General features: G+C 45.0%; 1 protein-coding gene across 1 annotated transcript in view; it reads left to right on the top strand.

Annotated features, from left to right (window-relative positions):
* mmp23bb (matrix metallopeptidase 23bb) overlaps nucleotides 1-23709 on the top strand; it is a 64424-nt gene extending 40715 nt beyond the window's left edge. Inside the window, exons 6-8 of the mRNA XM_084317767.1 lie at nucleotides 6887-6997; nucleotides 7567-7693; nucleotides 20829-23709. Coding sequence (XP_084173893.1) covers nucleotides 6887-6997; nucleotides 7567-7693; nucleotides 20829-21021 — 431 coding nt within the window. The 3' untranslated portion in view covers nucleotides 21022-23709. The remainder of the gene's footprint in view (nucleotides 1-6886; nucleotides 6998-7566; nucleotides 7694-20828) is intronic.
* Nucleotides 23710-27455: the final 3746 nt, after the last annotated feature.

The following is a 27455-nucleotide window of genomic DNA, read 5'->3' as shown; positions in this document are numbered from 1 at the left end:
TCCAAGCATTCTGTTTGTGAGAAAAGGTACATTGAGTTGTGTTCCGTTTGGTAAGAGTTGTAGGCCTTTAGGCTTTTGGCCTATGGATTAGCCATTTGGTATCAGATTCTCGCTTAAATATAAGTCTCGCTAGATGAGCGAGGTTCTTGCTAGATATGGTGGAAATTCTAATTACAGCGTTATACCTGCCTGATCCCATACAGGAGAGGGAAAGAGAACAAGCACTGAGGGGAAAAGAGCAAGAGCAGAATGTGAGAGAACAAGAGGGAACAAGAGCTCAGGGCAAAAGAGAGGGTAAAGAGGGTAAAGAGAGCAGGCGTTTCAGCTGGAGATGGCAAGGATGAAATTAGAGCAGGAAAAGCTTAAACAGACTAATAGTGCTGTACATCGTGAACACAGGGCTTGTTTTGAGCTTTCAAGTTGTCTTAGGCTATGGTTAGACTAGTGTATTCCTGGCGTTTTTTTATACGTTTTTGACGACGTTTCATGTCCTATCTACACAGAAATGCGTTTTTTGCCGTTTTTTTGTGGATACGGCTGAAACGCAAAATTGTGTTTGCGTTTGGAGATACGCAAAAAAAACGAGTCGACAACAGCGTGTAGTCAGCACGGAGCAGTTGTTGCGAAAACGCCCATGCGCAGTAGATACCATCTGCGTGCCTTTCCGGTGACAACAGTGTGTGTGTTTGGGACAGAGCTCCGTGTCCCAAATAGCTTCAGCTACCATGTGTTGTCAAGTTATTGTTATAAGGACCCCAGTCCAAGCTACAACAGTCTGCATTCCCTTAACAATTGTTTGTATTGAGCCGTATTGTATTGTACCCATATGCAATATGTTAAATAAAGTTTACATCCATTCATTCTGCTAGCATTACCGATTGCATGAGCAGCTGGCTAACGTGAGCTATCAGGATTCAGACCCTGTTAGCTCAGAGTTCCTCTTTCAACTTAACAAGCATTAAACAAAATGGCCCAGTCATCTATTCACCTTTGTTTAATACACACAGCGTTGTCTCTAATGTTATCTAACTACTGATAGCTCGCGATATCACCAGTTTCATGCTGGCTAAGTAGCGTGAGCTAACGTTAGCTTCTAGCCACAATGCTATATTGTTATAATGGCATACTCCATTGACGTTAGCATGCAGCTAACAATGCTACCGATCGTTTTTTAGACTAAACTATCCGCTCTTGGTGGTCACTTGTGTTGATGTTAGTTTTGTTTCATCAACAAATGACAGGCAGAACACACAGTGAATGTATCCGTTTTGTTTATTGCACTTTTATTAGGCTTTGCTGAAAAAAGAATTGCTGCATTGAGTGAGCAAGCAAGATGGTGGCGCGGCATAGGCGCCTGCCTTATTGACATTTTCTTTGCTGGAGCTTCCACCAGGAAGTGTATTGGCACATTCGTTCTGATTGGTTGAAATTGCCTTCATGTTTGCCACCTACTGCCACCTACTGCTTTGGCAGTGTACTACATCAGTGTGCTCGGCTGACAAAAACGAAAAAAAAAACGAAAGTGTGACTCAGGCGCACGACGTCGCGGCGATACGCATAAGAAAACAATACGAAGATGATACGAAAGGTGTAACCTCTGCCTTAGACTCGGCCCCGGCACACCAGCCGCAAGCGAAGGCAGGCGGGCGACCAGCGCTTCACTTTCGCTCCCATGTTAACGGACGTAGCTGTGCCCACCAGCCGCAAGTGGGCGCGCGACTCGCGGGGTGGAAGCGATCGTTTTCGCTTTGGTTGGATTCAGAGGCGTGCGCCACGCGCATTTTCACAGAAATACACTCAATATCTGCATTATTACCACACATATAGATGTTGTTCAACCAGCTAATGTGTCTGTATCTTTCCCAATACAAATAAACCATATTACTATACTTTTTCAGGAGTACAGTCACACTGATCATCATTCTAAAATAAATTCTAATTAATTATATAATAACTGGTTATACATGAAAAATGGACAATAGAACACTGGAACTGGAAATCTTTAAAAGATCTTCAAACGGGGACTGACTTCGCATATAGACTAGGCATTTACAGCTGTTCCAATGTAAATGTGCCTTCCTCCGTGCACTTTCGCCCGCTCTGAAGTCGGACTCGGTGTGCCAGGCCACGCGTGCGATCTTGCACGGAACCCGCGAGTGCCTGCGTGCGCGGGTGGTCTGCCGGGGCCGTTAGACTTCAGATGCCAAAGGTCAATCATGATCATCTGACCTCGTTCTTTGAATCCTTTGAGAAACTTGCGAACTGTTCTGGCCTGATGGGAAGTGGACATTGCTTATCCAGAGTGTTCTGGAGGGTAAAGCCCAGGAGGTTTCTGCAGCCTCAGATGCTAATCAGAGCAGTGATTGTGACGCTGTGAGGGCGGTAGTTTGGGCTGCTTATGAGATGGTGCCGCGGACGTTCAGGTCACTGCGGCGGAAACCTGGTGAGTCTTTCCTTGACTTGGCTATAGGCAACAGGAGGCTGTGTTTGATAGGTGGGTAGCAGCTTCTAAAACAGAGTTACGCCAACTTCTGTTGTTGTAGCGGTTTATGTCCAGTTTACCTCTGAATATAATAATAATAATAATGCAGGACCTGTTCAGAGGTCTTTAATTGGCATGCAATTATCCTCAATGTTAGCGGTTAGCACACACGGTTAGCACACACACCGGAACACACACACATGCATTGTTTTTTGTAGGATCGCCGATGCGATTCGTCTCTGCGCTTAACCCATCCCGTCATTCTTCCCCCCAAGGGCAGCCGGGAGCAGACAGGCGTCGGCGAGGGCCGCGCCCGGGGACCAATCGAAGTGCTCCTGCCCGTCTTCGTGAAGGACGCCACAGCGTTAGCGATCTGTTGTTGTGCATGTTTTTCCATTGGGTTTATCTTTGGAGGAATGAGATGGAGCTCACAGATTTGAGAAAAGCTGCTAGGGCAGCAGAGTTGACCCAAAGATGCCTTGCAGAGGGAGGCTCAGAGGGAGGCTATGTAGAGACCAGTGCAGGCGCTGACCATGGCTCGTCCCAGCTCGCCCCAAGGCTCCTCCCAGCTCGCCCCAAGGCTCCTCCCAGCTCTCCCCAAGGCTCCTCCCAGCGCACCCCAAGGCTCCTCCCAGCTCTCCCCAAGGCTCCTCCCAGCTCGCCCCAAGGCTCCTCCCAGCTCGCCCCAAGGCTCCTCCCAGCTCGCCCCAAGGCTCCTCCCAGCTCGCCCCAAGGCTCCTCCTAGCTCACCCCAAGGCTCCTCCCAGCTCGCCCCAAGGCTCCTCCCAGCTCGCCCCAAGGCTCCTCCCAGCTCGCCCCAAGGCTTCTCCCAGCTCGCCCCAAGGCTCCTCCCAGCTCGCCCCAAGGCTCCTCCCAGCTCGCCCCAAGGCTCCTCCCAGCTCGCCCCAAGGCTCCTCCCAGCTCGCCCTAAGGCTCCTCCCAGCTCACCCCAAGGCTCCTCCCAGCTCGCCCCAAGGCTCCTCCCAGCTCGCCCTAAGGCTCCTCCCAGCTCACCCCAAGGCTCCTCCCAGCTCGCCCTAAGGCTCCTCCCAGCTCTCCCCAAGGCTCCTCCCAGCGCACCCCAAGGCTCCTCCCAGCTCGCCGTAAGGCTCCTCCCAGCTCTCCCCAAGGCTCCTCCCAGCTCACCCCAAGGCTCCTCCCAGCTCACCCCAAGGCTCCTCCCAGCTCACCCCAAGGCTCCTCCCAGCTCACCCCTCCCAGCTCACCCCAAGGCTCCTCCCAGCTCTCCCCAAGGCTCCTCCCAGCTCACCCCAAGGCTCCTCCCAGCTCGCCCCAAGGCTCCTCCCAGCTCACCCCAAGGCTCCTCCCAGCTCACCCCAAGGCTCCTCCCAGCGCACCCCTCCCACCTCGCCCTAAGGCTCCTCCCAGCTCTCCCCAAGGCTCCTCCCAGCTCACCCCAAGGCCCCTCCCAGCTCGCCCCAAGGCTCCTCCCAGCGCACCCCTCCCACCTCGCCCCAAGGCTCCTCCCAGCTCTCCCCAAGGCTCCTCCCAGCTCACCCCAAGGCTCCTCCCAGCTCGCCCCAAGGCTCCTCCCAGCTCGCCCCAAGGCTCCTCCCAGCTTGCCCCAAGGCTCCTCCCAGCTCACCCCTCCCACCTCGCCCCAAGGCTCCTCCCAGCTCGCCCCAAGGCTCCTCCCAGCTCACCCCTCCCACCTCTCCCCAAGGCTCCTCCCAGCTCTCCCCAAGGCTCCTCCCAGCTCACCCCAAGGCTCCTCCCAGCTCGCCCCAAGGCTCCTCCCAGCTCGCCCCAAAGCTCCTCCCACCTCGCCCCAAGGCTCCTCCCAGCTCGCCCCAGTGTCCAGTTCCATATTCGTCCTGAAAGGTCCAGTTTTTCTGTTCTCCAGAGAAAAGAGAGAAAGACTGTGGCATTAATTAGTGCCCAGACTCAAAATGATGCCTTTGAAGTAGGTGCCTTTTGAGCACACCGTCTTGTCCAGTAACGAAGGGTTTTGAAGGGTTTGTTTCTGAAGGGACTATTTTGGTTGCACCAGATGGTCTGTTCTCGGGGATACTGGAGCAACCCTGTCCCTGTTTGTTCGAGGAGTGATGGATTTGCCTGCATCATCCGCTTTGAAGGTTTCTTCACCACTAGAAGTATGTGGTGGTGGATGTGCAGTGCCGTCTGGGAGAAATGCGAGGCCCTGTGCAAGATTTAAATGCGAGGCCCTGGCTGTGCGAAATAAAGGTTAAAAAAAGAAAAAGAAAAAAGATTTTTTTTTTTATTAATGAATGAATGAATGAATGAATGAATGAATACTTATTTTTGCCACTTTCGCGGCCACTGGGATCCGTCTAATCTCACTCTATAAGGCCAGCTTCTCATAACAAGGTTTAACTGTGCGTGAGGTTGTTTGTAGAGCTAAATCTATATTTTATATTATTGCTATGTGTCCATTGTCAAACGCACACATTTCCGACACACATGCGCAAACACACACACACCCGTCTAGAACAGCCATTACGAACGCAGCTCTGCCTGTCAGCTGGTAGCCCGAGGCTGGGCATACAGTCAACGTATTCTTAAAATAGCCAGAGGCTGGGCATACAAGTCAAACTATTGACTATATTTTATAGATAGATAGAAGTCATACCAATTTGATGCATTTTTGTCAGAAACTGGCGAAGCGAGACAAGCCCCTCTGTTCCCTTGAAATAGCCCCAGTCGAGCGTGGCGGCTCGTATTACATTCACCATACGAGTTCATTTAACAGATTGCATGTAACTTACCTCCATGCTTATATATTTCACATTAGACACCTGTAAGCAAAACTAGATTTTCGGTCTGTGATGGAAAGTGATTGTTAACATTATATTTATTTTTATTTTTTTTATATATATATATATATATATATATATATATATATATATATATATAAAGAGAATTAAAAAAATCTCCCGCGAGGCCCTAGGGGGTGGGGCGCGAGGCCCAGTGTGACCGCACGTCTCGCACGCCCCTTGCGGTGGCCCTGTGGATGTGTGTCTGTTTTTCTAAGTCCAATACTGCTTCTGGAACAGTGACAGTACAGTAGCTCTTGTTCCATCCATTCCTATCAAAGGTGTGATGATCTAGTGTGTCCTCAGGTTTGTGTGACTCTGTCTTGGGGCGACAGTAGCTCGGGAGGTAGAGCAGTCGTCTGGTAATCCGGAGGTTCCCGGTTCGATTCCCGCTCCTCCCGGCCAGGGTGTCGAGGTGTCCTTAAGCAAGACACTTAACCCCTAACTGCTCCCAATGGGCAGGTTGGCACCTTGCATGGTTGCCTCTGCAGTCGGTGTGTGAGTGTGTGAGTGAATGGATAAAATGAAAATAGCTTTGGATAAAAGCGCTATATAAATGCACCATTTACCATTTGTGAGGTGCCTGAGGCAGCAATGTTCGAGAGGAAAAAGGATAAATCTGCTGTTTCTGTCATTGTGACGGAACATCTGGAAAATGACAAATCACCGACTTTGAGCTTAGAGGCGGAACTGATTAACCCTTTCACTGCCACACGACAGAAGGTTAGCCCTTTACTATCACACAACCGACGGCGATGCTCCATCATTAGCATCATTAGCTCCGCATCAGGCTAACCTTCTGTATTGTCACAGTGAAAGGGTTAACCTTCTGTCGTGTGGCAGTGAAAGGGTTAACCGTGTCAGAGTGGTACATAAACCCAGTAGTCAAGCCATAACACAGGACCCTAGAACCTTGTTGGGGTTGAGTTCCGGCTGCCAGAGTACACATGCACACTCATTCCCACACATTTATCAACAACCAATTATTTATCAATGAACTCCAATGAACCTATACAAACATGTGAATCAAAGGAAGGAAAATGGAGATCATATTCCTCTCATTCCTAACACTATGTTACCTCATCTCGTCTCATAAGGTAAGGTAAGATAACTTTATCATCACTGCATCATTCATAGAATAGAATAGAAATAGAAATATTATTCATCCCAAGGGAAATTTGGCACTGCATTGTTATTGGTAGCATTTAAGGCCCAACACTCAATGTAAACCCCGCCGCTGAAAAACGGAATCGTTTATTGAACATTTCTTCAAATGTTTGTGACTGAGATCTTGATACAAGGACTGATAGTACACGATGAGCTAAATGTGAAGGTGTATTGTATTTTATACCTGTAAAAGCTTTGTTTACCCGTGAAATATCTGTACATGTTGTTAACCAGTTGAACAGGCCTGCATTTTGAGTTATGGTGGGTTAAGACATTTCCAAAAGGCATATTTTCCATATACAAGTTCTTCAACTCTTCAAGAAAATAATGTTCACATACACAAAAAGTAGATGGTCAAAAGATAGTGGATTGTGGTCAAAAGATAGTGGATTGTGGTCAAAAGATAGTGGATTGTGTCTTTAATAAATGTACTTCCTTCCAGGATGTCAGGATAAGAAGCGAGTGTGTGATCCATGGGCTCGCCTCGGCTTCTGTGAGAGGAGGAAGAGTTTCATGAAGAAGAACTGCCCTCAGCGCTGCAACCTCTGCTATGGTTGGACTCACACTCACTATACATTAGAAACTGCCCTCAACTCTGAGACCTCTGCTATGGTTGGACTCACACTCACTATACATTCGAAACTGCCCTCAACTCTGAGACCTCTGCTATGGTTGGACTCACACTCACTATACATTAGAAACTGCCCTCAACTCTGAGACCTCTGCTATGGTTGGACTCACACTCACTATACATTCGAAACTGCCCTCAACTCTGAGACCTCTGCTATGGTTGGACTCACACTCACTATACATTAGGTCCTGGGTTTCTATCTTGCTCAAAAGCACTGCAGCAGTAGTTGTTAAGCAGGGGTTAACTATTCACTTTCCCAACCCAGGAAATCTGGGAATGTCTTACAAACAAGTTACACATTATCACAACTCTGCACTCAACCTCACTACCTGAATTAGAGCCTAATATTCACGTCAAAAACCACATGTTCTGTTTTTGTGTCAATTCAGCCCCGTTTGTCTCCTGCGCCTTTGTCCTCTGAGACTGAGAAATGTGTTTCTGTTGAGCCTGTTTTTACTGACTGCCCCTGGTATGACTCTCATTTCCTGTAGAACCCCTTGAGGCTGTAACCACGCCAACGCCTCCTCCTGCCAATGTCAAGATCAAGATGGTTCCTCGGGGGAAGGTTGTGGGGTTCCGCTGCGGAATAAAGAACCCTAGATCCCCTCCCAAAGTCAGGTGAGAGACCTGCTTACAGGGACTCCAAACCAGAGCAGCAGTGATATCATATAAACAAGATGTGGATAATAAGGGAGCATCTTAAAGATGCTCTATGGAAGATTATCACCGACACCGTCCACATGATGGATAAGAGAAAAATTAATTTTCTCAAGCAAGGTAACTTCAGGAACTGTTTTACTTTTGTGTTGTTTACATTTTATGTTCTAGAGATGAGAACCTAGACTTTTATGGATTTTGCAGCACTGGTCAGACCAGACCAGAGGAGCTTGAATGAGGGATTTCACAGTCTTTCATGCATCACTGATGGCAGAGAGTTCTCGTGTTCAGCTCAATTCAGTGATTTAGCTGAATAAGTGATCTTTTTTCATGAAAAGGTTCCACAGTGTTTTAACTTTGTCTCAGGTATAAACATACAGTGTGGCTCAGTCCAGACTTGGTAGAGCTCAAATGAAGCATTAGAATCAGCAATAAAGTATGTGAAGTGGATTTCCCAAGCTATTTCGGTTCTGCTCTGATCAGAACCGGGTTGCGTTAGTACTCTGCGTTGTGATTCAATACTTTAAAGCTCTGGGAATCACTTCTCTTCAAACTGAGCAGTGCAGGCAGAAGGAATTAGGAGGAAAAAGGTTATATAGCAGCTGTTTAATCAAAGTTTAAGAGTGTATACAAATTACAATAAGAAAATGCTATAGTTGTGATCACAAACACTATGCCGTGAGTGATACAACCAGACTAATATTACAGTATAAAGAATGATAGTTGATAAGTTGTTGATGGTCTTTGTTGTCTGGCTGACAAAACAAAGCAGTCTGTTTTCCCTCCAAAAGCGATGTCCTTTGTTCTCCTGCTGACCTGCCCGCCTTGAGTGTGGATGGTGGAGAGGTCTTGTCCTGTGGGTTGGGTTGTTCCAGAGTTCCTCTCCCCCATCACACCTGGGATCTTATAGCCAAGGCCCAGTGTCTCGGAGTTGATGACATCATCACATTATTTCCTCCAATCACAAGCCTGCTAAGCTGGCATTTGAAAAATAGGGGTTTGGCTTAATAGCCCAACCCCCTTCACATAACTGCAAACGGAGGCTGTCCTTATACAGTCAACAATATATACTGTCCACGACGTTTAATACTAACAATCTACCTTAAACATTGCATTATTTTCATTTCCTAATATCTATATTTGAATTACAATTGCCCACATAAACACAGATATATTTCTTTATCACTAAGTCTACTGACTTTCAGAAAATATCTAACAAATCTAATCATTTTGTTAGCTTAATATAATACATTTCAATACATAGAACAATCAATTAATCATATTGAACATAAATGAAAACAGAACAGGCACATTAACTAATTACCTACTTTAAGTATGATTTTAACTTACTTCAATGACTTCAGAATTCTAGAACAATATACCAGGAAATAGTTAGCTTGTTTGGAGATCTTCTCTGTGTGTGTGTGTGTGTGTGTGTGTGTGTGTGTGTGTGTGTGTGTGTGTGTGTGTGTGTGAATGTGTGTGTGTGTGTGTGAATGTGTGTGTGTGTGTGTGACTATGTGTGTGTGTGTGACTATGTGTGTGTGTGTCTATGTGTGTGTGTGTGTGTGTGTGTGTGTGTGTGTCTGAATGTGTGTGTGTGTGAGTCTATGTGTGTGTGTGTCACAGGAAACTCCAGCGAGATAACATGTTTACGTGACCTTTTGGTCTTTTGTCCCGATCTTACAGAGCCCATTGTCCTAAACTCTTCCCAGGCCATGGCAGATGGCCCTTGGGTTCCTGTCATTTGACCACTCACTCCATATGTAAATCGACCTGTGTGCCTACAATGGCAATCAGTCTATGTAAACACACACACAATCTATGAATTATTGTTTTGAGGGCCAAGTATTTCTACACATTAGTTAATCATGAGATCTATGGTTTGGGAATTTACCACAGTTCCCCACTTGGATAGTTTACCTATCCTTAATATGTCAAACATAGATATCAATCTCTACACACTACTATCTAGATAACACTTAAGACATTTTATTAGGATAAAATATATATCTGATTTGCCACACTCAGATCCTAAAATTCAAATTAGCCATTTCAGTTTGTGATCATGTGCACAGTCTTTAACAACTTGTTCTCGTACCAAGATCAATTTCCATTGGTCTCAACTGTGAGTTGTCAAATTCTGACTTGGAGCATTGAGGAGGGGGGGTCTATGTTTTCTAGATTTGACCCGGCCTCCTCTTTGTTGCTCAGAGCTGATGCAGTATCACGACTGCTGGGTGCAACTCAGAAAGCAAATTGCCTTTCTATTACACCCCATCTTCTGTCAAGAACATCTTGACTCGTGTTGACCTCTATTAGGGGGTAGGACCCCCTGCTGTATTGCTGGTTCAGTTGAACCCGGAGCTCTTTCCTCGGGTGTCGCTGTCACGGCTGTGAGGAGGTCATTGCTGGCTGCCCAACCCCCGTTGACCCTCGGATTAGTGGAAGAGGTTTGTTTCTCCTCCCCTCCGCCTGGTCGTCGATAGGGGCGATAGCAGCTCCCCCCCTTCGCTTGTTGACCCCCTGGTCAATAGTTGAGGCCTTGCTTCTGTTGACAGCCGGAGTTGTTGCTGAGGTCTAGCCGCCTGTCTCCTCGTTGGTTGCCTGTCGTTTCCCTCTGAAGCCTCAAGACTCGGTCACTGCGTTGGCCGAGACTCTCCCGGCCCGAGAGGTAGGCGTCTCCTGGTTCTCCGCAGTGTTGTGGTTCCCCATGGAACCGCTGGGTAGACACTAGCCAGTGTCCTGGATCAACAGTACCGATGGCTGTTGTCTCCCCAATCTCCCATCCGTATCCTGCAGTGAATATATATCGCTTCGGGGGACAGTGCAGGTCACTTCTACCACAACAATTGATTGAGAATCCATAATTTCCATAATTATCCTCCCTCAGACTCTCTTTACTGGTCTGAGCTTTGACAACTTTCTTTTCCAAATCATTTATCTATATATTTCATGGTTTTTAGATCATTAATTTTCAAAATTCTGAAAAATTCACATGGCTCTCATTATATTATGCTGTCAAAACAGTATACTCCTCCACCTCTCGATGTGGAATACACATTCAAACATCGTTACCGTCGTCCTCTGGACAGCTGCACCCGGACCGGACGGTCAGCACCGACACATCCACTCTCCCAGTAACCTGTGTGTATGGCAACAAATCACAGTCCGCCTTAAACACACATCTTCCACACCACAAGCCAATTATCAATTGCACATGTTCACACCCTACACAAGACTAATTTGGCCAATAGCGACCAAACCTATTGAGCTTCATTAATGTACAGAGAATCATGCTTCCCAACACTTCCACCAACCACGACACACCCCCAGCCCCTAAAACTGGGTATTCAATGGGCGGAGAACAAAAATCCATAACTAGCTCATGTTTCTTCACTTTGTTCCCAGTCCATTTTACAGACATATACTACCCCGTCCTGATGTGTCGAGATCACTCCCAGCTTGCCAGGTACCCTAAGAAAAAACACACAGAAAGAAAGAAAACAGAAAACAAAACACAAAGAAAACGCTGCCAAACCAATAAATGAAAAAATAAACCAAACTTGTGAGCTTTTTCTTTTTTCTTCTGAGCTCATTTTTAACTAAGAAACAAAAAGGGAAATCAAATGAATAAACAAAATGTACGCTCCCGGCCTAAGTCAGGAACTGCTCGTAACACACTAGAAAAGAGAAGTAAAAATAAAAGTAAATAAACACCTATCCTATTGCTCATAACTGTTAATACGCTTCTATCAATACTATAAAATACCAGAAACAACTATGAATCTTTTTAATTTCTTAATCATGCAGTCCACCCTTTGATCAATCCGAATGTTGACCAAGCATGGATAATTTACTGATCACTAGCTGCCGCAGTGTCACATCATCACACTGTCTAATATTGATTAACTGTTTAACATAATTTGATCCTCTTGTTAGTCTGATTAGTTCATGCATTTGTCAGTCACTCATACATCCGTTTTTAGTAACTTTCATTCATAATCTAATCACCTAACACCTCTATCTATTCTCATTTTTTATTCTAATCTAATTAGGAGCATATTTTATCATTCAATATATCCCACCTCTACCCTAGTTAGTTGCATACATTTTTATTCTGCCGGTGGCCTCTGCAGACATGACCTTTGAAAATGACCGTTCACTCCACAGATCCAACAACACTGGCGGTCTCCCCCGGGTTGTGGGACCCGGTGGGTCAGTTGCCTGTGACCGGATGACCCTGGGGTCATCGGGCCCAGAACATGTCCTGGTGGTATGCCATCATCGCCATGGTTCCCTGGAGCCTGTCCGGAGGAGAAAGCCACGTACCTATTTGGTCCAGTCACAGTTCCTTGAGAGGGGCCCGTGGTTGGGAGGGGCCCGCCACCTGTTTCTGTACAAACACGCCCTGTTGTGGATAGATGGTCCCGCTCTGCACAGTCCCGAGAAATGTGTCCGAGGGTCCCACACGTCCAACACTGCACCTGCCGCACACGGTAGCCATTCGGATTCCTGCCTCTGCCTCCACCTTTTCCTCGTGGTTGCCACCTCGTGGGTGGTCTTATTGGGGTTTGTTGTTGTTCCGGCACGGGACCCCCTTGTGGCCCCAACTGGGCCCGTCTCTGGCCATCTGGTTCTCCAGAGGGAGAGGGAGAGAGGTGACTGGAACCTGTCTCCCCTCCGGGCTGTGTGGACTGGATTAGGCCTTGGAGATAGTCCACTACCCGTCTAGCCTCGGCTAGCTGTTGTTCGAGAGGGAGGCACGTCTTTAACTGGCAGTCATCTGCAACGGACACTTCAGCGTGGATTGACTCGGGTAATACAGCTGTCTCTGGGTCGCTTGCTGCAACGACTCCCTGTGGCGGAGTAAAAGACATTATTTCCAGTCCCTCCGTCTCACTGGACACTAGAGGGGAGTCAATCACATTCCAGTCAATCAAGTCAACGTCCAATTCGGTCAATGTAATGTCTGCAGAGGTTATCGGCCTTATCTTGATTTGGGTACGCATTCTATACCGGCCTCCTTTAACTACAAGGTTCTGTAATGGCCTGAATATCTTTGGCCATCTTTTCGTCACTTTTATTGTGACATCCCCAGTCGTTGAAATAGACAGATTGTCTACCCTTTCTATGGTCAGTGCATCTAACCCTCCGGTTGCTCCTATCTGTGTATTTTCCATTCTCACCTTTCTTCAAACACTCGTAACGTCACCGTTTGGAAAGCAAGTTTCTCTGTATTCAAACTATTTTTACCAAACTTGAGTTAATTTCACTCACACTTCTATATTGGTGTAAACAGGAATTGATAATCTCGGTCTTGTGATACTATACCCCCTGACTGTCAACAGTCTCTTTGAATTCCCTGTTGGGGTTCGGAATTGTCAGCGCTGGCCATCCGTCCTGGAGCAGCTGTGAAGAGAGAAGCAAAAAATACACTTAATTATCAGTGACATTTCCCATTCACAATCCATCATTTGTCTTTAAGCATGGAATGTCGGGCATCTCCTATACTAAGATCATATGAGAGCATTTGTGCAATTTTCGTTTTTGATTTATCAATGACACAGCCTTAATCTTTTTCCAGTTGTCTCCATTGGAAACCCAGACTCTCAATCCTGTTGTCGTGATCCTCCTTAATACCACTCCGGGGAACTTATTTTTCATCAGCTGTTTCCTTCTGTTGGTCAATCAGAAATTCGTTATTTACAGCCTATCATTTCTAAACATCTGTATCGGACATGGTAATTTAGGTGAATAATCTCACTTTTACTCTAATTGTTATTTGCAAATGACTATGTGTATGCGTAACTATATTTATTTCTGTCCGTGAAAGCCTAGTATGTATTTCGTTCATATTACATTATACATATCAGTAACATACATATTTTCCATTCATAATCTCTCACACAGTTACTATATTTCCCCCGTAACACCTAACCCTTTAGGTGTTAAAATAACGCGCTTCTCACGGGAACAGAAATCAATTTTCAGTGCCTTACGTCACCGAAGTCCCCGTGCATTTAGAACAGTGTCACACAACCCGTTCATAACCACAGGTGCCGACACCATCCCCACATTGAAAATCCCGCCGACCAACGACATTCCACTGGCCAACTCGTCCTGTGGCCCACGGCATCACCCCCAGTTTCGAACCTGGAACGCGAAACCCCGGGCCCCCTACTCAAGGATATTCAAAGATCATTCCACTCACAACCACTGCCACACACATACAGCACCTCTGACACCACCGTAACCAGTCACCCAAATACCCACACACAATATAATTCGACGCGCGTAGTGTGGCAGCGAGCCTCTGACGAGTGCACGCATAGCGCACCCCCGTTAATGCGCGGTGGCAGACAGCGAGCCCACCCCCGCCACGACGTTTAGCAGTCCCCGTACCCCTGGCAAAATGAAAACTGTGCGCAGTGTGGCAGCGAGCACCGACGAGTCGCACACAGCGCACAAAGCGTGGAGGCAGACAGTGAGCCACGACGAACTGTCTACCCACACCTATCGCAGGCGCAGCCGAGTAGAGTAATTATGCTCCGACTTACGGCCCACCAACATGAACTGACATGGAGAGCCCCCGCCTTACCAGCCGGAGCCCGTCCAAATGTAAGGAAAGAAGTACGAGCGCCTTGTCGAACAAAGCGTAGCGCCAACGCCAGCCAATACCACTGCCAGCACTAGAAATTCCCTAAAAATAACAATAAAACTCAATATGGAACAACAACATACGCATAATAAGTCCCAAACTCAACCTACCGCCTTTGAAACCCTACAGTAAACAGCAATAAACAATATACCTAGCACTACACCTGCGTTTGAAACCCATAAAAAAAACCTCTATATACAGGCCCTAAACTAGGAGAGAAAGAGAAGCGTTTCGGGGGGGCCGAGGGGGGGGGGAAATATATGGAAGAGAGGCGGTGTGGGAATGAGGGGAGTGAGTGAGAGGGGGGGGGGTAAGAGAGAGAGAGAGAGAGGGAGGGAGAGGGAAAGAGGGGGGGAGGTGAGAGGGAGAGGGAGAGAGGTGAAAGGGAGAGGGAGGGAGGAGGGTGAGGGAAGGAAAGAAAGAGAGGGGGGGGTAAGAGAGAAAGAGAGAGAGGGAGAGGAGGGGAAGAGGGGGGGAGGTGAGAGGGAGAGGGAGAGAGGGGGGAGGTGAAAGGGAGAGGGAGGGAGGAGGGTGAGAGAAGGAAAGAAAGAGAGGGGGGGGGTGAAAGAGAAAGAGAGAGAGAGAGAGGGAGGGGAGGTGAGAGGGAGAGAGAGAGAGAGAAAGAGAAAGAGAGAGAGAGAGGGAGGGAGGGTGAGAGAAGGAAAGAAAGAGAGGGGGGGGGTGAAAGGGAGAGGGAGGGAGGAGGGTGAGAGAAGGAAAGAAAGAGAGGGGGGGTGAAAGAGAAAGAGAGAGAGGGAGAGGAGGGGAAGAGGGGGGAGGTGAGAGGGAGAGGGAGAGAGGGGGGAGGTGAAAGGGAGGGGGAGGGAGGAGGGTGAGAGAAGGAAAGAAAGAGAGGGGGGGTGAAAGAGAAAGAGAGGGAGGGGAGGCGAGAGGGAGAGAGGCGGAAAGGGAGAGGGAGGGAGGAGAGGTGAGAGGGAAAGAAAGAGAGGGGGGGGTGAAAGAGAAAAAGAAAGAGAGAGAGAGGGAGGGGAGGTGAGAGGGAGAGAGAGAGAGAGAAAGAGAAAGAGAGAGAGAGAGAGAGAGAGAAAGAGAGAGAGAGAGAGAGAGGAAGAGAGGGGGAGAGAGAGTGTACAATGAAAACGTTCTGTGAGCAGAATCCAAACATATTCATCCTGTACACTTCTGCCCCCTACCGTATTCCTAAATAAACTCCACCTTCCCCTTAACAATGGACGCTCGCCGCCCCTACCAAGATGGACGCTCGGCGCCCCTACCAAAATGGACGCTCGGTGCCCCTACCAAGATGGACGCTCGGCGCCCCTACCAAGATGGCCGTCCCATCGCGAGACATCCCGAGAGCCCCGTCATGCCATGACGTCAGCACAGTTAGCTTAGCATATTAGCTTCGTTAGCTCCAACCCAGCGCGCGTAGGCCGTCAGACCGCGCACCCTTATGACGTCACAACCGGCGACCGCTTTAGCCGTTAGCGCGGCTAGGTAGCATTAGCTTAGCTTCTCCCATGATCCCATAAAAACGTTCCCCAACGACCCGTTCCGCCGCGCGGGCCGACACCTCGCAATGTTAATACAACAGCACATTCCCCACAACAGAATCCTATTTCCCTCAAAACGCCAGTGTAGTGATCTAAATAGAAATATAAAAACATAATAGCAAAACACTAGTTTGACCCCTCCGTCGTCACCACCGGTGAGCTTAGAACGACTTCCGGGTCCCCGTCTAGATTATCCCAATCACCTTAAACATTACACATCTATTTTATCCCCCACGAATATGAAAACTTTTAAGTGCCTTACACATCCCCGTAATCTCAAGACACTATCGATCGACCCTATACATTTGAACCTATGTCTATTTGTCCGCCGTATCTTCCGGCGCCTCAGAGGCTAATACAACAGCTAACTGCTGCTGCGTTCCACGGGCCTCGGAAAACCGGCGTTATCCTTACATTACCCCACGGCCAATCGGTGACTTAAATTACATAATAACACAACTATACTCTCACACGTCCCACCAATCACTCCTAACCATAAACATTCGCCAACTATACATTCATACACGCTTCCTAACACAAATAAAAAATACAAAATCAGCATTCACGCACATTACCGTCTCTCGAACGCCGCACAGCAGCGCGACCGGTAAACCTTTCATTAAGTACTATTTTTTGTTACAGCCTAACGCAGTCTAATTTCAACACGCCCGCCGTGCCCAAGGTTAAACCAGACCTACTTGTGCTCAATCTCTACTTTAGAAAATACGACGCACGGCGTGCTTAAGCCCCTACTTTAAGACATACAACGCACACTTGTTTACCTTGGTTTAACTCTGAGCACGAATCTAGACATGTTCCTACTCCCTTACTTGTTCCGACTGGCAGCGGCGCTCCGTTTATTGTGCTAAAATTCTACTTTAAAATGTACCACGCACGGTGTGCTTAATCTCTACTTTAGAAAATACGACGCACGGTGTTTACAGAGCCGCCCTCCCCAGCCAGAACATTCAATTCAATTTTCCCTTACATCATGCTTACATGAGGTTAAATTCTTAGCAACCCCCTCCGTGGTTCGAATAGAGCACCCAAACATCATCACACTCACCTCTTAGTAACTTCCTAGTCACTTGAAGACGATCGATCGATCAGTTGTTCTCCTCGTCGACCGACTCGTCGACGAGCGCTCTAATTCTAAAGTACGGCACCAAAATGAAGTGGATTTCCCAAGCTATTTCGGTTCTGCTCTGATCAGAACCGGGCTGTGTTAGTACTCTGCGTTGTGATTCAATACTTTAAAGCTCTGGGAATCACTTCTCTTCAAACTGAGCAGTGCAGGCAGAAGGAATTAGGAGGAAAAAGGTTATATAGCAGCTGTTTAATCAAAGTTTAAGAGTGTATACAAATTACAATAAGAAAATGCTATAGTTGTGATCACAAACACTATGCCGTGAGTGATACAACCAGACTAATATTACAGTATAAAGAATGATAGTTGATAAGTTGTTGATGGTCTTTGTTGTCTGGCTGACAAAACAAAGCAGTCTGTTTTCCCTCCAAAAGCGATGTCCTTTGTTCTCCTGCTGACCTGCCCGCCTTGAGTGTGGATGGTGGAGAGGTCTTGTCCTGTGGGTTGGGTTGTTCCAGAGTTCCTCTCCCCCATCACACCTGGGATCTTATAGCCAAGGCCCAGTGTCTCGGAGTTGATGACATCATCACATTATTTCCTCCAATCACAAGCCTGCTAAGCTGGCATTTGAAAAATAGGGGTTTGGCTTAATAGCCCAACCCCCTTCACATAACTGCAAACGGAGGCTGTCCTTATACAGTCAACAATATATACTGTCCACGACGTTTAATACTAACAATCTACCTTAAACATTGCATTATTTTCATTTCCTAATATCTATATTTGAATTACAATTGCCCACATAAACACAGATATATTTCTTTATCACTAAGTCTACTGACTTTCAGAAAATATCTAACAAATCTAATCATTTTGTTAGCTTAATAGAATACATTTCAATACATAGAACAATCAATTAATCATATTGAACATAAATGAAAACAGAACAGGCACATTAACTAATTACCTACTTTAAGTATGATTTTAACTTACTTCAATGACTTCAGAATTCTAGAACAATATACCAGGAAATAGTTAGCTTGTTTGGAGATCTTCTCTGTGTGTGTGTGTGTGTGTGTGTGTGTGTGTGTGTGAATGTGTGTGTGTGTGTGTGAATGTGTGTGTGTGTGTGTGACTATGTGTGTGTGTGTGACTATGTGTGTGTGTGTCTATGTGTGTGTGTGTGTGTGTGTGTGTGTGTGTGTGTCTGAATGTGTGTGTGTGTGAGTCTATGTGTGTGTGTGTCACAGGAAACTCCAGCGAGATAACATGTTTACGTGACCTTTTGGTCTTTTGTCCCGATCTTACAGAGCCCATTGTCCTAAACTCTTCCCAGGCCATGGCAGATGGCCCTTGGGTTCCTGTCATTTGACCACTCACTCCATATGTAAATCGACCTGTGTGCCTACAATGGCAATCAGTCTATGTAAACACACACACAATCTATGAATTATTGTTTTGAGGGCCAAGTATTTCTACACATTAGTTAATCATGAGATCTATGGTTTGGGAATTTACCACATATGTGTCAGGTATAAACATGTGGTTCATTACAGACATATAGCTCATTACAGACTAGTTAGAGCTCATTACAGACTAGTTAGAGCTCATTACAGACTAGTTAGAGCTCATTACAGACTAGTTAGAGCTCATTACAGACTTGTTAGAGCTCATTATAGACTTGTTAGAGCTCATTACAGACTAGTTAGAGCTCAATATAGATGTGTTAGAGCTCATTACAGACTTCTTAGAGCTCATTATATACTAGTTAGAGCTCATTACAGACGTGTAAGAGCTCAATATAGACGTGTTAGAGCTCATTACAGACGTGTTAGAGTTCATTACAGACGTGTTAGAGCTCATTACAGACTTGTTAGAGCTCATTATATACTAGTTAGAGCTCATTACAGACATGTTAGAGCTCATTACAGACGTGTTAGAGCTCATTACAGACGTGTTAGAGCTCATTACAGACTTGTTAGAGCTCAATATAGACGTGTTGTAAAAATGACCTAAAATGTATTAGTAGGCGAATTGATTGATTGATTTTATTGTGGATTAGAGACATCATCCAAGGGATAAAAACATGATAAAATGCAAGGACTTATTTCCATCATGGTCCCTGGTATTAACCCTTTCAGTGCCACGGACGACATATCTCGTTTGATCAGCCCCCCCCCCGTTGAGTGCCCACGACGACAAATATCGTTTTATTGTTTTATTAGCGATCTGAAATCATATTTCATCAACGAGTCTCCCGTTGGTACACCAGCCCCTACAGGAGCTCAGAATGGAAAAAAGCGCCCCCTATCATCTATCCCTGTGTAACTGCAGGTCAGTCGCTTAGACTGACCTGGGATCTGTAGATATGTAGAGGCGGAGCCAGCTGGTTCCTTGTACTGGCAAGAAGTCTGATCAACATGGAAGTCATTGCGGGACGGGAATCAGCCTGGAATATATATTCACAGCAGCCAATACTCAATCAATAAGCGTGATCGATATTTGGAATGGCGATCAGGAATTGGAATGATATTTTTGGAGAACATCTGATCTGAGGTAAGGAATCTATTTTACCAGTCTTGGGATAATCAGAGTTGTATTCGCTGAGATATCAACGTGTCCCCTATGTGTGATGTGTCTCTGTGTGCGCGATCGCTGATGAGGAAATAAGAGAATCGATTTTTCAGCTCGCGTCTATAGCATGCATACGTACACATATACTATCGATAATCTAGTGAAAACTATTCATAAATAGGCCGAAAAATGACAACGTTTTTGTGTATTCTAGAATATTCCAGTAAATGTCTTTTATCATGGAATCTTTTTTTTTTATCCACTTTTTCTCCCATTTTTCTATTTTTCTCCCATCCCAATTTCGTATCATCCAATTCAACCCTCCCCTGTCTCGAACGTTGTTTCTTGCCTCCCACAAGCCGGCTGCAATGTGGACTAAGTCATACATAGCACGAGTCCCCTCCGATACTCGAGTTAACAGCAGTCGCATCTTTCCACCTGCACGGCGCGATCTTTCAGCGTCAGGGGTCTGCGCTTTGGAGGGGCGCCGCCCCCATCGCTTCCTGATTCTACTGCGCAGGCGCACCAACCGACCTGTAGGAGTCGCTGTCCACAACGCCCGATCCCCACCCATCAGTTTCCCACCCCCTAATACTGCCAATGTGTATTAGTACGGACGACCAGCTAAACTGAAAGCAATGTGGAGCGCTGGGCTCGAACAGGCGAACGCAGCGTCTCCAGTATTCGTGGTGAGCGCCTTGCCCACTACGCCACGTAGCCGCCCCTTATCATGGAATCTTTATATTTTCCTTGAAAACGAGGGCTTTTCAAAATGCTATAAAACGAAAATGAACCGATAAAAAAATTATCCGCTTCCACAATGTTGACTGCAAACGAGTCATTGATAAAGCGACGGGCAGATTAGACACATAGCCATAATTTAAAACATAGATTAGGCGTTTTTAACGCTAACATTGAAGTGGATGGTGGCATTCAACGGGTAAATCAAGGTTAAGCAAGGGCTCTGAAAGTGACAGGACATACATCAACATAAAACATTGAACATCATCATAAAACATTGAGAGACTATATGCATATATAGAAGATAAAAGAAAAATAAATATGCTACCCTCTCTTTCCTATACCGATAGCCAGTTAACCTAGGGGCCTGTTTAATGCTGCTGAGCATTCTAAGTTGTGAAAGTTAGAAAAGGCTGATTTTCCATCTTGTCAAAGTCAAACCTCCAGAATCTATACACTGTGTGCATACAGCCAAATGCTATACAGTGAAATAAGTGCTGATGCTCTATGTTTGTCCAGCTGGTACAAGGACGGGGAGCAACTGCTGACGTCCATCCCCGGCTACATCGTCATGAAGGACAGAGATCTCCGCATCGTGGCCAACGAGTTTAACGAGGGCGTCTACACCTGTCGCATCCATCGCCGTGGCAACGTGGTGTCCGCCAACTCCTGGGCCATCCGCCTGAAACCAGAGCAGTCCTCCAACAGCTGATCCGACTCCACGGAGATGAAGGGGGCGTCGGAGGTCTGGATTCACACAAAGGACGTTATGTAGATGTTGTGGTCGACGGAGTCTCCTCTCATACAAGCTTCTCTACTTTTACTCTCCTTATGTTTCTAGGCCACAAGGACGCTGCCAGCTTCCCCACTTTTCTAATTCCACTTCCTGTGTGCGACTCAGTGTCTAGAAGGGGAAATATTAGCCTTCCCGCCATTTTCAAATGCGCGTCGGCGAATCACCTGTTATTTTTCTTCATAAGTTATCTTGAAGAGAATGAGCTCGCTAAGCAGTTTTGTCCATATAGATGTCATTATTTATTTAGTTTGGGAACATCCACTCTAGCTAACATCTCTGCCACGACGTTCAACAACCCGGAAATAGAAGAACACACAGTGAAAATGGGCGGGAACATTTTCAATCGTTGAGCTAGATATCATCTCCTTGTGTCTCAGTGTAAAGCTTGAAACTACGTAATAATAGCTGTTTGGCGTAAACTCACTACTAAACTCCTGAAATACTGCTTCGCCGCCTGAACTTGCTCCTTTTCAGTTGACGGACTGGAGAAGATCGTGGCGGTAAACTTTGGTCACCTGGTGAACGGCGGGTTGGAGGCTGCTGAGGGTGAAGTACAGCGACTTCCTCTCTATTTGGACAACAATGGAAGATCCGCTGCTTTGTGACACAGTTGTAAATCAGATGTTCTGTTCTCATACGAACGCAGCCAGTGAGTGAAGGAGAATTGGAGAAAGGAAGTCTTCGTTAAAGCTACAGTATGTAAGGTTTGTTCTTTTTCTCCAAAACGTATGTTAACGCGAACACGACTCGCAGTCTCCCGTTTCACTGCAGCAGCAGCAGCAGCGCAGAGATTATTCCCTTCTAAAGTTTCACAACAAGGCTCCTCCTTCTAATCAATCAGAGAGGCTCAAAGGGATTTACGTCCAATCAGAACGTAATATAATGGTTGATGGTAAATGGTCCTCACTTTGTCTTGCCGGCAAATTTTTATTTTGTTCCCATTGAATTGTATTGTGGTTGAGTCTATATGGTCCTCATTTGAAATGATTAGAAATCTTACATAAAGCAGCTTTAACTGAAAGTCATGTTCCAGAGTGAGGATGATGGACACACACAGAGACACCAGCATCATAACAAACACAGGACCTACTGTATACACCAGCAGACATACAGTACACAGTAAGAGTTTTACACAGTACATACAGTATACACTAGCAGACATACAGTACACAGTAAGAGTTTTACACAGTACATACAGTATACACCAGCAGACATACAGTACACAGTAAGAGTTGTACACAGTACATACAGTATACACTAGCAGACATACAGTACACAGTAAGAGTTGTACACAGTACATACAGTATACACTAGCAGATATACAGTACACAGTAAGAGTTGTACACAGTACATACAGTATACACTAGCAGATATACAGTACACAGTAAGAGTTGTACACAGTACATACAGTATACACTAGCAGACATACAGTACACAGTAAGAGTTTTACACAGTACATACAGTATACACTAGCAGATATACAGTACACAGTAAGAGTTGTACACAGTACATACAGTATACACTAGCAGACATACAGTACACAGTAAGAGTTTTACACAGTACATACAGTATACACTAGCAGACATACAGTACACAGTAAGAGTTGTACACAGTACATACAGTATACACTAGCAGACATACAGTACACAGTAAGAGTTTTACACAGTACATACAGTATACACTAGCAGATATACAGTACACAGTAAGAGTTGTACACAGTACATACAGTATACACTAGCAGATATACAGTACACAGTAAGAGTTGTACACAGTACATACAGTATACACTAGCAGATATACAGTACACAGTAAGAGTTGTACACAGTACATACAGTATACACTAGCAGACATACAGTACACAGTAAGAGTTTTACACAGTACATACAGTATACACTAGCAGATATACAGTACACAGTAAGAGTTGTACACAGTACATACAGTATACACTAGCAGATATACAGTACACAGTAAGAGTTTTACACAGTACATACAGTATACACTAGCAGACATACAGTACACAGTAAGAGTTTTACACAGTACATACAGTATACACTAGCAGATATACAGTACACAGTAAGAGTTGTACACAGTACATACAGTATACACTAGCAGATATACAGTACACAGTAAGAGTTGTACACAGTACATACAGTATACACTAGCAGATATACAGTACACAGTAAGAGTTGTACACAGTACATACAGTATACACCAGCAGATATACAGTACACAGTAAGAGTTGTACACAGTACATACAGTATACACCAGCAGATATACAGTACACAGTAAGAGTTGTACACAGTACATACAGTATACGCTAGGAGATAAACACAATAAGCTTACAGCAAGAGACGTACATAAGATATACAATGTACAGGATACTGCTGGCATGGAGACGCTTCACTCTTTAAACAGGAATGGATTTTTTTTTAAATGCATGAGTGTAATTTGGGACGATATTCATCTAGTACCTTTCGACAGGTTGCTGACATTCTTTAGAAAGGATCTGACATGTTCTACGCATCGACAAGAGTGGTTTGGGACGAGATAGTATAGATAGATGTTGATCAACGTTTTTATCAATTGTAGTATCTGTTTTATTGTATTGTGTTTATATATATATATATATATATATATATATATATATATATATATATATATATATATATATATATATATATATATATATATATATATATATATATATAATGAATTGAGATAGACAATTTTGTGTGAATTTATTCTAAAAAAGTGAATTAATACTAAGTTAATGTTATTGATATTAAGTCAGATTTCTCCCCCAAATGATTTGTGAATTCTTTGAGAATGTGAGTTGAACATGACTTGATAATGTATAACACCCACTCATCACTGTGTCGTCCAACGTGATGAGCATTAGAATAACATGATTTTCCATACCTACTCAGATATTGTTATATATATCGATATAGAAAAAGAGTCCCTCTGAATAGTAATAATAGTCATGTTTTCCCACGTTGCTTCCTGTGAGCCAGGAGGGACTTCCTGTTTGGCAGGAGGGACTTCCTGTGAGCCAGGAGGGACTTCCTGTTTGGCAGGAGGGACTTCCTGTGAGCCAGGAGGGACTTCCTGTTTGGCAGGAGGGACTTCCTGTGAGCCAGGAGGGACTTCCTGTTTGGCAGTGAGCAGGTCCGTCCAGAACATCTTTTGACACATGTTGTGTTAAAAAGTAATAGTGTTAATATCTGTAGATATGGCAGTAGGTGAACGGGAATAATATTCCTATCAAATATATAATATATGTTACACGTTTGCTTTTGGTGCCCTACTGCCCTTAACCCTGTTACTGTATCTGTAGGGATGTGTTTATGAGCCATATGTGATTAGAATTACTTAATTGATATTTTATTCATTTTATTTTGTTTGATTATATAGTTGTTTTTGTTGTTGTTTATGTTGTTGTTTTTTGTTTTGTTTACTTTCATTCATGTTACGTTTCACTCTTATCTTGTTTATGTTCTTATTCCTCAACCCATTGAACTGTTAATAAACTGGGTAATAATAAAGTCTGTATCTCATCTTACCTTATCTTACTTTACCTCATCTTACCTTACCTTACCTCACTTTACCTTATCTTACCTTGCCTTACTTTACCTTACTTTACATTACCTTACCTTATTTTACCTTTCCTTACCTTATGTTACTTTACTTTATCTTACTGTATCTTACCTTATATTACCTTACTTTACTTTACCTTATCTTATCGTATCTTATCTAATGTCCAAAACCAGACTCATGGAGGTGTTGAAGACAGTATTATAGTTGTAGTTTAGTGCTATGATCCATCATGAGTCGCTGGTCTTTACTGCTATTATTAAATGCTCTGTTTCGAAGACAAAATGTTGGTACTGTTTATCCTCAGCTTCCATGGTGGAATCACGAGAGTAGAAATGATACAGTGATACTGTTTATCCTCAGCTTCCATGGTGGAATCACGAGAGTAGAAATGATACAGTGATACTGTTCATCCTCAGCTTCCATGGTGGAATCACGAGAGTAGAAATGATACAGTGATACTGTTTATCCTCAGCTTCCATGGTGGAATCACGAGAGTAGAAATGATACAGTGATACTTCTCAGAAACCTTCCAACATCTTACTGAAATATGAACAAGGAAACTATAAAAGAAGGAAGGGTGGTCACGTCACTGTGTAGCGCGTGAACGCATATTGGCTGGTTCAGTTCAGCTGACATTGAGTGGAATTTGATCAGCCATCTCCTCGTTTATGACCTGTCATTTAAACAGGTTATTACCTCGGATGTCAGAATCATCTGCAATTTGTTGCCTTGTTAACTAGCTAACGTTTGATATATTGGTTGATGTATATTTCCTCACATACGTAGCTGGTATATATTTTGTATCATTTACATCTCTCATAGGCTACAATAGAACTGGCAACGAGATGACCCTTCTTTTGTAGTTTCCTTGTTATAGAACGCTGGTATTCTGACGTGATGACCCTTCTTTGATAGTTTCCTAGACTCTGAACAGGAAGACGTTTCATATCCATCTTAAATGTTTGTTGTCTAAACTGTGGTTTTGTGTCTTTGTCTTGAAAATGATCTGCAGGCTGAAATGTTAACTGAAATGTATCTATGAAGATAAAATCATGTGTGTGTGTGTGTGTGTGTGTCATGGCTGCCAAGTGTCAGTGGTGAGACGAATGCGCTCATGATTTTTAACATCTAAGCTCACATACACCCGTTGTAACTGCCACCGTTATTGCAGTCGGGACATAAAGATGCACTGGATGCTTTTGATAAGCATGTGCCTCGTTACCACACTAAGATTGGCCTTTAAACAAGCCCTGAACAGCGGGCGAGTCTACAAACAACATCTGAACGTCTGCGACCCGAGCCCAACACCGGCTGGAGATGTTTGTGTGGACTTCGAGCAATACGTGCGACCAATGACAGATTGCGAGTGGATTACTTTCCAGAGACATGAAAGAGCGTACAGGGGGACACTGGACACAAAACTGCTCCAGGTAAGATCGAACTTTGCTGTTACTCCCGGAGGCGCAGAGAAGTGGGGCAGACTGGTGTCTATCCTGATCAGCGTTTTTTTTTTTTAAGAATGGAATATTCTCCGCGACGCAAGGAAACGCGCGTCCGTACGGATTCCAGCTTCTAAAGTATGTCGCTAGAATCCTGAAGAAATTCCCTCTCTCTGCCGATTTCCCAGTGGACCTAACACCTGACTCTCTGACACATTGGATAGAAACGCAGCTCTGCTTCATCCGTGAGAGAATACAACCAGCGTTGCGCGCCTCTGGGACAGAGACTCATCGGCAGAAAAGAAAAGTTTCCATGACCAAGCTGGCATTCCTCTGGCAACATCGCAAGTCAAAGGCAATCAATATCATTTTGAATAATAGCTGTTTTCCCGAAACCCCCCCCACTGTTAGTGATACAACCAATGTGTATAACTACTATAAAGCCAAATGTCAAACTGCACCAAGCGCTGTCACTCCCCTGGCCACGCCCCCTTGGTGCAATTCCATTGACAAAATAGAGCCAGGCTATTTCCCAGACACCCATGATTTTACAACAGAAGAAGTGGATACAGTTCTGACTTCTCTTCCCAATAACAAGGCCAGTGGATCTGATGGGGTCATCTATGAGACGTTGAGAGCTACCAGGCCCACGTCAACACAGACACTCACACATATCTTCAATGCCTGCCTGATCAATGAGAAGGTGCCTGATTCATGGAAAGGGGCCCTCATCCATAGAATACCAAAAAAGGAAAATATCCCAGATGATCCTTCCACTTGGCGTGACATTTCACTATTGCCCACTATATATAAAGTTTTTATGAAGTGCCTACTCACCCGCATCTTACCCTGGCTGGTGGATACAGGGATTCTCTCCCCCCATCAGAAAGCTTATATCAACAGACAGGGAATGAACGAACATGTGTTTTGCTTAAAAACCGGAATAGACGATTTCAAACATGAATCATCCAAATTCTACACAGTGTTTTTGGACTTTAGAGACGCATTTGGTACACTCTCCCATGAGGTGATGTTAAAAACATTAGAGGAAATACACCTGCCTCAGCCTTTTGTGAATATTGTATCCAGTGTATACCAAGGTTCATTTATCCAAGTTATCTGTGGGCAGCAGCTCACAGAGCCGATTGCACTGAAGGTGGGAATAAAAACTGGCTGTCCCTGGAGTGCCGTGAACTTCATCCTAGCACTCAACCAGTGGATGAAGTGGATTTACCAGTGCGCTCCTCTGCATGTCCGATCCCCAAATCCTGTTCAGGGATACGCGGACGACGTGCAGGTGTCATCACGACAGGA

This window comes from Notolepis coatsorum (assembly GCF_963971535.1).
Source record: "Notolepis coatsorum genome assembly, chromosome: 1".
NCBI lineage: Eukaryota > Metazoa > Chordata > Actinopteri > Aulopiformes > Paralepididae > Notolepis > Notolepis coatsorum.
Note: the sequence above shows the minus strand (reverse complement) of the source record. Positions and strands in the feature narration are given on the sequence as shown.